This window comes from Marmota marmota, unplaced genomic scaffold (assembly GCF_001458135.2).
Source record: "Marmota marmota marmota unplaced genomic scaffold, marMar, whole genome shotgun sequence".
Lineage (NCBI taxonomy): Eukaryota > Metazoa > Chordata > Mammalia > Rodentia > Sciuridae > Marmota > Marmota marmota.
Genome location: NW_025999863.1, coordinates 2,803,516 through 2,813,851, shown reverse-complemented (window position 1 = coordinate 2,813,851; position 10,336 = coordinate 2,803,516). Strand labels below are relative to the sequence as shown.

At 63.3% G+C, this 10,336-nt stretch overlaps 2 protein-coding genes across 2 annotated transcripts in view; both read left to right on the top strand.

Moving 5' to 3' along the window:
• The first annotated feature begins 2,695 nt into the window (after positions 1-2,695).
• On the top strand, positions 2,696-5,112 carry Lrg1 (leucine rich alpha-2-glycoprotein 1). The gene is made up of 2 exons (XM_015503645.2): positions 2,696-2,893; positions 3,840-5,112. Exons 1-2 carry the CDS (start codon positions 2,757-2,759, stop codon positions 4,819-4,821), a joined length of 1,119 nt encoding a protein of 372 aa, XP_015359131.1. The 5' UTR covers positions 2,696-2,756; the 3' UTR covers positions 4,822-5,112.
• A 1,287-nt stretch (positions 5,113-6,399) lies between these two features.
• Plin5 (perilipin 5) overlaps positions 6,400-10,336 on the top strand; it is a 9,175-nt gene continuing 5,238 nt past the window's right edge. Inside the window, exons 1-6 of the mRNA XM_048810910.1 lie at positions 6,400-6,518; positions 7,254-7,335; positions 8,007-8,202; positions 9,004-9,086; positions 9,340-9,781; positions 10,196-10,331. Coding sequence (XP_048666867.1) covers positions 7,276-7,335; positions 8,007-8,202; positions 9,004-9,086; positions 9,340-9,781; positions 10,196-10,331 — 917 coding nt within the window. The 5' untranslated portion in view covers positions 6,400-6,518; positions 7,254-7,275. The remainder of the gene's footprint in view (positions 6,519-7,253; positions 7,336-8,006; positions 8,203-9,003; positions 9,087-9,339; positions 9,782-10,195; positions 10,332-10,336) is intronic.

Sequence of the window (10,336 nt, the reverse complement as noted above, 5' to 3'; positions counted from 1 at the left end):
TGGATTTTGGTTTCTTTTGCAGTTTTCTAACTAATTGCACAACTCCGTTCTCGGGGTGGCAGCCGGGCTCCGGCGGGCGGGGAGGGGCCGCAGCTGCAGACCCAAGCCCCCCCAGGTCCCTCCTCGCCCCTGGCCCCTGGCGTGTGTGGGTGTGTGTGCGTGTGCATGCCGTGTTCGTGTGCAGGGGGCCGGGGAGGCGTGCGTGTGCGTGCCTGCGGGCTGCGGTGGGCGTGTGCGTCGGGGCGGGCCGCGGGGCCGTGTGTGTGTCTACGTGTGAGCCAGGCGCCCGCCGCCTGGGCATTGGCTGAGCCGACCCCCGGCTTCCGGAAGGCCGGGGCCTCCGAGGTGCCGGTTAGGAGTTCGCACCCGCTTCTGTGGAGGGCAGCGGGGACAGGCCGGGCGGCAGGGGTCGGAGAGCCTGCCCGGAAGTCACACTGGCAGCAGCCATCTAAAGGGCTGGGGGTCTGGGGGGCAGCAGAGGCGGGTGGGGCCCCCCTGTAAATATGACCCCAGGGTGGTCAGAGAGTCCCATGCCACCCTACCCCTTGTGACTTCCCCCTTCAGCCTCCGGCTGACCATGCATGCCACGTGGCCAGCCCCTTCCCAGACCCTCTCTGGAGATTGCCTCCCTCGCTCCTTCCCCATCAATAAAACTCTGTTTACAACCACCGGCCCCCAGGCTCCGCGTCCGCTCTGTTACCTGGAGGTGGCTGAGGACAACTGGGGACACGGTTGACACCCACAGCCAGGTCAAGGGAGTCAGGTGTGAAATGTGGGGAGTCCAGGGGGATCCCCGTTTCTTAGTGTTTCTTTAGCGGACATTCAGTGTGCGCCACCTGTACAGCCCGTCCCCACTGGGCCACGAGGACCCTACCCTTGCAGGACCCGCAGCCCAGTCTGGGGACCCGTAGCCTGTGGTGAGCACATAGGGTGGGTGTGACGGCCAGTGTCGGGGAAAGTGTGTCTGAGCTGGTGATGGGTATGACCAAGACAGACAGCGGGACAAGGTACAGGCTGACGTGGGGGAGAGGTATGGAGTGGCCAGGGAGGGCTTCCTAGGTGTCCTGTCAACTGAGAGGACATTGGAGGAGCAGGCCAGTGGAGGGCTGCAGACAGTACCCAGGCCCAAGAAGCCCGTGGCCAGAGAGTGGGTGTGGGAGGAAGAGGGGGCGAGGGGACCGGGAGGTGAGCCGTCACCACCATCCACGTCCAGAGCTGCCACTTTCCATCTGAAACCTCAGGTCCATTGGACCCCGAGTCCCCCTTCCCCTGCCCCTGGCCTTGTAAATTCTAACTGGACACAGAGCTATGGGAATTTTAAGATGGGATGTGACCTGCACATTTTGGGAGAGGGCTCTGGCCACGCCACCATGGCTCTCCATGCAGCACCCAAATGCTGCAGGCTGGACCCTGGGCACAGGATGGGAAGGGACAGGCCAGTTCCCGGGCCTTGGGAGACCAGCAGGGCAGAGCGTGCTGCAGCCTCCACGGCTGCTCTCTATCGACCCTGTGTGTCTGTCTTTGTGGGTCTGCTCCTGACAGTGGCTCTGTGGGCCTGTCACTCTGTGCGGGGTGTCCGGCTCTGAGTCTCTGGCTCTGTCTGGGCCTCTGCTGTCTTTGTGTCATTCTGGTCCGTGTATTCCTGAGTGTTTACTCTGCCTTTCAACCGGGGCTGCCACCGTGAGCCAGGGCGTCCGTCTCTGAGCCTAGGGGTTCCACTAAGACAGACTCCTTGGTCACCCTCACAGCTGAACTCAGCCCACGAGAGTCCGGGCTGGAAGAAAGGGCCATGCCAGGCACGGCGGGTGCACTGGCACGTCATACTTGAGTGTTTGGAACTTGGTTTTAAGGCTGGAAGCGGCCCTGCCTGGCCAAGCCCGTGGAGCGCAGCCAACGCAGTTCTCCAAGGGAAACGTGTAGCCCCCAGATGCATCGATGTGGAAACGAGGGGCTCAGGCCCTGGGTTCCTTCCCCAGCACCACACACACACACACACACACACACACACACACAGCACGCCAGTCTCCACTGAGGAACAAGATAGCGAAGAAAGCCCTGGGAGGCGGGTGAGTCTGGCTTCATGGGTGGGAGGCCCAGCCCCGGGAAAGCTGGGCACTGTCTAAGCGCATCGGTCGGAGCCGTGTTGCGCTGAGCTGTAATTCAGAACCCGGGGCCAAGAGCCAGCGTGTGCTCCAGGCGGGGACAGTGAGGACAGGGGTATGTCCCCGCCCCTCCACCCTGGGCAGGCCTGGACGCCAGGCTGTGCAGAGACAGGTGGACCTTCGGTCCTTCCTATTCATGAAGCCACAGAGGAACAGGCCTGCAGGTTGGCACAGACCACCCCTGCTCATGGACAGACAGACTGCTCCAACCTGCACCCTCCTGCAGAGCCTGGGGGGCCTTGCACCAGAGCCAGGCTCCTCCCCAGCCATTGTTATTGGACACTACTCGTTACTGACCTCCCTGATTAAAACAAAACCCACTTCATTTTTAAAAAGAAAAAGGACAAGGTACTCCCTCCAGGGTGGTGCCCCCTCCAGGTGGCACCTCACAGTCCTGACCCTTGGAATCCTGGGCTAGGGGAAGAGGGACTCAGCTCGAGAGACTCTTGGGTGCCACAAAAACAGAAAGTTAGGGGAGAAAAACTGGGTTTAGAAGCCAGAGACGGGAGAAGGGCTGGCGGATGCTGCTGCCCGGAAGCAATTTTGCAATCCCCCCGCCCCGCCCGCTCGGGTTCTGGCACTAACAGGAACAGGATGGGTGGGGCCTTCCACACGACTGGGTTCCCTGCCCCAGTCCAAGCAGGTATAATGCCACTTCCCCAGGCCATAGAGACCCAGGACGACCAGAGAAGAGCCACCATGTCCCCCTGGAGTGGGCAGCAAATGCAGAGGTAGGTCCCCTGTGCACCCCAGCAGGCCCAAGGCCAGGCTGTGTAGAGACAGGCAGCCGTCCCAGCCCCAAAGCCGCAGAGGGCCGAGCGGCTGGCACAGACCTGCACACACCTGCGAAGCCCAAGGGGCCTCAGGTCAGGCAAGTAGGGGGAGAGACCTGGGGCCGTGGACGGAGGCTGTCCAGGCGATATCTGCTAATCGGGCCAAGCCTGGAGGAGCAGGAGAAGCCCCCCAAAGCCACCCAGGGTTATGGTACCAAGTAGAAACCACCCCCCGCTTGACCCAATACTCAACCCCAGACCTGCCCACAGCAGGACACACTTCCATGTCCAGGATCCCCTCTTGGCACCTGAGCCCTGAATTGTTCTCAGGTGCAGAACAAAGACAACCTGACCCTATTTGGTCACAAATAGACAGAGTGAGGAAGAGGCTAGAGTGGGCACTCCTGCCTTGTAGGGAAGGGCAGGAAGACTTCATGGAAAAGGGGCATTGGATCCAGGGCTTTGAAGGTTGAATAGGAGTTCACTGGCTCTGCCATCAGAACACACAACTAGGGAGTCAAGAACTGACCCAGAAAACAAGGTGGACCAGAAGACACTAGCAAGTCGGACTGTGAACAGTTAATAGCCCATTAGGGCTGGGCAAGCGATGGGGTAGGGCAGATGCAGGAGTCAGCTCAGAAACCCAAAGCCACAGACTGAGGATTCTCCCTGGAACAGGGGTCCCCTCCTGGCAGCTGTAGGGTGGGGGCGAGGCAGGAGGCCAGGAGAGGAGGAGGAAGTGACTGCAGCGCCCTAGCCCTGTTGAGCAAGGCGAGGGCACAGGCCAGGCGGCGGGAGGCGGAGGAGGGTCCTGGTGTTGTTGCTAGCGGGGCGTTTCCGCTGTTGCTCACCAGCACCTCTGTGATGGCCTAAGCTCAGGCGGCCTTGACCCCCCTCTTTCTAGAACCCTGTTCCTACTACTGCTGTTGGTGGCCCTGGCCCAGGGCGTCACGCCGAGCCCCAAAGCGTGCGTGACCTTGCCGTCCCCCGGGGGCAGCACCGTCTCCTGCCTCTCGCCTGCCCGGTTCCCCGCGCCCCTCCCGGCTGACACGGTCCACCTAGTGGTGGAGTTCTCCACGCTGACACAGCTGCCGGCCAGCGCCCTGCGTGGCGCCGCGGGCCTCCGGGAGTTACACCTGGCCAGCAACCGGCTGCAGGAGCTGCCCGCCAAGCTGCTGCTTCCTGTGCCGCGGCTGGAGGTGCTGGACCTCACCCACAACCACCTCACCCAGCTGCCCCCCAGCCTCTTCCGGGCCTCTGCCGCGCTCCGCGTCCTGGTGCTGAAGGCTAACCGGCTGAAGGCCCTGCAGGCCTCGTGGCTACTCGGCCTCAAAGCCCTGGAGCATCTGGACCTGTCCTCCAACAGCCTTCAGACGCTCCCCCCAGGGCTGCTGGCCAATCTCGTGGCCCTGCGCACCCTTGACCTTGGGGACAACCAGCTGGAGACCTTGCCACCTGACCTCCTGAGGGGCCCGCTGCGCTTGGAGCGGCTGCACCTGGAGGAGAACCGGTTGCAGGTCCTTGGAGAGACACTCCTGGCAAAGCAGCCGGCGCTGCGCTACCTCTTCCTCAGTGACAACAGGCTGACCACGGTGGCTGCCGGCACCTTCCACAACCTGAAGGAGCTGGACCTGCTGGACCTCTCCAACAACCTGCTGTCCAGCGTGCCCAGAGGGCTCTGGGAATCCCTGGGAATGCCCTCCAGGGATATGAAGGACGGCTTTGACATCTCCGGCAACCCCTGGGTCTGCGACCAAAACCTGGATGACCTCTGTCGCTGGCTTGTGGCCAACAAGCACAGGATGTTCTCCCAGAATGACACGCGCTGTGCTGGGCCTGACGCCCTGAGGGGACGGATGCTGCTGGAGGTGTCAGGGTCCCCGTGAGGCCTGGGGCCGGGGTGGGGTGGCCGAGACCCCAGGGTTCCCACTGGTGCATGCGCCCGCCCCGGGCACACTTGCCAGCCTCCTGACCTGAGCCCACACCTGCCCTCCCTGGAATGCTGATGCTCCATTTCCCACGGCCCTTGGTCCCCGGGTTCCCCACAAGCCCCTGGTTCCTACCTCTGGCTGTGTCCTGGCCACATCTGGCTTTGTCTTCCCCAGTTTGGGGGCTCTCTGAGTGCTGGCGTGACCTGGCACCGCCCCAGGGACTTAATAAACACCTGCTGGCCCGAATTGGATGAATCTTGTGTTTCTGCACCCTTGATGCCCAGGATGGAGGAAGAGGTGGCGGTCACCTAGAGCCTGGGGCGCAAGACGAAGCTCCCAAGCCAATGGCCGTTGGGATCAGATGGCCCCATGGCTTCTGCTCTCCCTCCCCTCTCTGGGGCCTTAACTGGCAATAAATCCCTGACCATTGCTGGGTGTCCTTTTACAGGTGGATTCCTGCCAGAGCTTGTGTCCCAGATTGCCCAGGTCTCCAATGCCTCATGCTGGCATGGGATCTTTTGAGGGGACGCCTGCCCAGGGCCAGCTCAACGGGGCACTGAAGGCACTGGAGGGGCCGGTCGGAGGGGCATGACTGAGCTCAGATACTGGGCCCCTGCCAATGCAGAGTTGGGCATGTGGGGGCTGGGGTCAGATTTGGGGGATCCTGAAGTGTTGGGGCACAGGCTTTACAGTCCCCTTGGAAGGCTATGTCCCCAGTGAAAAGCAGGGACCTGAAGTCTAACAGCTGGTTTAAATCAGATTCTTCAGTCCTATGGACTTCAGTCCTATGGGGGCAAGTGGTCTAGGCTTTTGAGCCTCAGTCTGCTCTTTGGAAATATGTGAACCCAAGGGACAGACTGCTGGCTCCCAGCTTAGTTAAATGGCAAATTTAATTAGGAGCAGAGCACCCTGGTACACACCTGTAATCCCAGCTTCCGAGGCAGAGGCAGGAAGATCACAAATTTGAGGCCAGCCTCAGCTACTTGGCGAGGACCTCAGCAACTTAACAAGCCTTTGTTTCAAATAAGAAAATTAAAAGGGTGGGGATCTGGCTGGGCAGTAAAGCATCTCTGGGTTCCATCCCCAGTGCAAACAAAATTAAGAAGAAAGAAAATCTTTGGAGGGCCTGGGGCTGGGGCTCAGTGGTGGAGCGCTTGCCTAGCACACGTGAGGCACTGGGTTCGATCCTCAGCACCACATAAAAACAAATAAAGATATCGTGTCCACCTACAACTAAAAAATAAATATTAAAAAAGAAAATCATCAGAGACTTGCCTGTCACTTGGCAAGGTAGTGAGGAGGGCTGCAATCGCCCCCCATTGTCCCTGCAGCACAGCAGTGAAGGTGACAGGTGACACTGTCTGGCCAAGGCCAGTAGCCCAATCCTTAGGCATCTGGCGTCCCTGGATTACTATGGCAACCTCAGAGTGCTAGGCGAGCGGGAGGAGCCCAGGAGGGTAGACTGGAGCCCCGCCCATGGACCTGCCCTGTGCTCTGTGCTCTCTGCCTATTGGTCGGTTCCAAGAGGCCCCGCCTCCGAGCAGCTATAAGGCGGGCGGAGCCGGCGGGGGCGGAGACTGGGGCCTGAGACCCGAGCCGGGACTGGGGTCCTCGGAGGCACCTGGCTCAGGTCCCAGGCTGCGAGCGACAAGGTGAGTGCTGCGGCCTGCGTCCCGGAGTCCCCCAGGCTCGGGACCCCCAGGCGGTGGCTGGAGAGGGTGCGGCGGTGTGGCAGGGGTTCGATGGGACAGAACAGGTGGCTGAGACCCTTGGCCCAGTTGGCCCACGCTCAGGACCCAGTTGGGAGGGAACCAGGGCTCAGAGGGCGCAGGGGTGGCAACAGGGGAAAGAGCCGCAAGTGGCCAGTCTGAAGTTTGAGGTCGAGCTGTGACCCTGCTAGCTGAGTGACCTTGGGCGCAGTGGGGACCTGTTGCGTGCAGCCCGGGCACCCTGCCCCTCTCTGCCAAAGGACTGTGGGCGGATCCGGATCCTGCAGCTACCACCTGCACCTCCGCCCGCGTGTGTAGAGACTGCTTGGGCAGGTCTGTCCCTGGCAGGGGCGGTAGGGATCGCCCCCATTTTACAGAAGAGGAAACAGCTCAGAGAGGTAAGGACCTTGCCCATGGTCACACAGCAGGTCATGGCAGGACTAGGGCCAAGTCTGTCTCTCTCCAGCCCAGGTTGTCACCAGTGGCAGTTCACTGAGCACCTGTGGGTTTATGCGTTGTCTGTGCCCTGCAGGACACCCACTCCATGGACCCTGAGAGGGAAAGCCAGTTGCCCAAGTCACAGCCCAGGTGGACAGGACCCCAGCTCTGCGAGTTTAGGGAGGGCAGGAGCTGGGAGGGCTGGCCTGCAGGAGTCCCCTCACTCTGTCCTGCCCCCAGGGTGACCCTGTTCGCAGCAGCCATGTCTGAGGATGAGGCCTCTCAGGCCCCCCAACCCAACTTGTGTGAGCAGGACCAGCAGGTGAGGGGCTGCCCCCTCCGTGGAGCAGGGGCTCAGGGAGGGAAGGGGGACAGTACTTCCCGGGCAGTTTCGGGCCGATGTCCCAGCCCTGCCCTCACTGGGAGAACCGATTCTGGGCACGTTGAGAGCCACAGAGAGGCTGGTGCAGCCTGCTGGTTCCAGAGGCTGTGAGGAGGCCCTGGCCGGGGACCATCTCCCAGGACACTGGTCGTGGCCACTCTGCATCCCTGCTGCCCCTTCCTGCCTGTGTCCACTGTCACTCTCCACAGTAACAGTAATGCAGCCATCAGGATATGGTGCTGGCCAGTCCCTCGCTCACGGTCCAACACCACCCACTGCCCTGGAAACCCACTTTACAGATGGGGAAACCGAGGCTCAGAGCAGGCAGGTCACTTGCCTGAGCTCACACAGCTCCGCAGTAGCCCACCAGAACCGCACCTGGGCCGAGGTGTCAGAGGCGGTGCTCTGATGGCTGGGTCCTCGTGCCCGCCAGTGCCCACCAGGAACACAGAGGACTCCAGAGCTTTGGCACTCTGGGTGGCACCCCAGGGGGCCACCAGGCTTCTCCCTGACTCCCACCCCGTCCCTCAGCCTGGCCCGGCGAGGGGACGCGGGCTATGGGGTGGCTGGGCCCCTGTCCCCTGGTCCCCTGACGGCACCCCTTCCCATAGAGCGTGGTGCAGCGGGTGGCGGCACTGCCCCTGGTCCGGACCACCTGCACCGCCATCTCGGGGGCCTACAGTGCTGCCAAGGACAGGCACCCGCTGCTGGGCTCCGCCTGCCGCCTGGCCGAGCACTGCCTGGGGGGCCTCACCAGCCGGGCCCTGGGCCGCGCACAGCCGCTGCTGGACCGCCTGCAGCCTCAGCGTGAGTCCCTCCGCAGGACGCGCCCTGGGCTGTCCCCTGCCTTACAGGGGTCCCTCCTTGGCCGTCCGCCACCCTGCTGCCTCCGATGTGCCGCCTGCCTGTCCCTTCACGTGACCTCCCTCGGCCTCACCTGGTGCCTTGTGGCCCTCCCCCCAGCTCCTGCTTCCCGTCCTCCTCCCCTCCTCCCCCCATGCCTGGCAGCCACTGTCTGTCCACCTCTGTCCCCTGGCCTCTCCTCCCCTGTCCTGAGCCCCACAGCCTCAGCCCAGCCGCCACCTCCCGCATCTCCAAGGCCCCTGTCACCAGCTCAGTGGTCCACCTTGGTGACGGGCAGAAAGACCCCTCGCTCCCCATGTGAGCCAGAAGCGGCTGCCCTGGCCTGGGTCCCCAGCTCCTCTCCTGCTATGGCCTTGGGCTGCCCGCTGGGCATCGCTGAGAGGTCACCTTGGGGCTGAGGGGCGGGGCAGGGGGAGAGCTAGGGCCAGGGAGGCGGGCCCTGCCTGGTGGCCCTCCTGCACCCTCCCTGGGAGACGGAGCTGGCTGGGAGGCTCCCAGGTCCCCAGGGTCCAACTCCTCCTCCAGGTCCCTGTCCCACAGGCCTGAGGCCCACCCGGCATCTCTGGGCTCTCTGGACGTCTGGGGGCCTGCCCAGCTGTCCCCCGAGCTGGGCCTCTCAGTTTCATCTCTTCCGGTCTCTCCCCCGCTCCTGTGTCCCCCACCGTCTGTCCCCCATGGCTCCTCTCTAGCTGCCCTCCCTCTGCATCCCTGCCTGTGTCCCTCTCTCCTCACCCCTCCCCTCAGTGGCCACAGTGAATGACCTCGCCTGCAGGGGCCTGGACAAACTGGAGGAGAAGCTGCCCCTTCTCCAGCAACCTTCAGACGCGGTACCCAGACCACAGACCCCGGGGCGGCGTGGGCTGGGCCAGAGCAGTGGGAGGAGGCGGGTGCCGCCCGGGAGCACAGTCCGACTCCTGCTCCCTCCAGGCCCCAGCAGAAAACCCCGCGGCAGGTGCCGGGGTGCAGGCCTGTCGTCCCAGCGGCTCAGGAGGCTGAGGCAGGAGGATGGAGCCAGCCTCAGCAACCTAGTGAGGCCCTGAGCAGCTCAGTGAGACCTGTCCCTCAATAAAATACCAACAGGGCTGCGGAGCGGCTGGTGGTCGAGTGCCCCTGAGTTCAACCCCAGTTCCAGAAGACCAGCCAGATGAAATAGTCAGTGATCGGCACCAACTCACACGCCGCCCGTGGGTGCTGGTGACCGCCCCCGGACCCGGGGGGCCATTTTATAGAGGGAAAGCGAGGCACAGGGTCAGGAGTCTGAGGCCTCTGAGTCCCAGCTCCAGGGAATTGGGCAGGGGACAGGACCAGAAACGGGCAGCACCTGCAGTGGGCCCCTCCCACCAGGTGGTGACCTCGGCCAAGGACGCGGTGGCTAGTAGTGTCACAGGCGTGGTGGACCTGGCCTGGCGCCGCCGCTGGAGTGTGGAGCTGAAGCGCTCTGTGAGCCACGCCCTGGACACTGTGCTGGGCAAGTCCGAGGAGCTGGTGGACCACTTCCTGCCCATGTCGGAGGAGGAGCTCGGTGAGGCCAGCACCCTCCCCAGCCCCCCCGACCTTCCTGCCCAGCGAGCCTCTCTGCAGGGTGCAGGTCAGAGAGGTCCGGGACTGGCCCCAGGACACACAGTGGGGCAGCAGGAAACTCGAACCCAGGCCTGCCCTCCCAGCCCCCTCCAGTGGACCCTCGGCCTGTCCTTCTGCAGAAGGACACCCAGACCCCAGCGGGGCATCTCGAGGACCAGGGTCGTCTCCGTGGCCGTGTCCTGCCTCCTGAGCACCCAGCGAGCAGAGGGGGCGCGCCGCTCCTGGTCTCTGGCCTGTCTTGGAGAAGCAGGCACAGGCTCAAGCCCTCGTCCTGTGGACAGGGTCCCCAGCCCCACTGTCCCCGAGCTCCCTGTCTTGTCTGGGGTCGTGGATACCTGGAGGCGATTCTTCTCAGGTCCTCTTTTGAGCACAGTGGAGTACGCGGGCCGCGCCCCTGGGAAGAGAGGCCGAGGCCTAGTGGGCAGCCTGGGTGCGGACCGGCCCCTGGAGAGGCGTTGGGCTAGTCGGGGGGCAGCGGCCTGGGTGGGATGGTCTG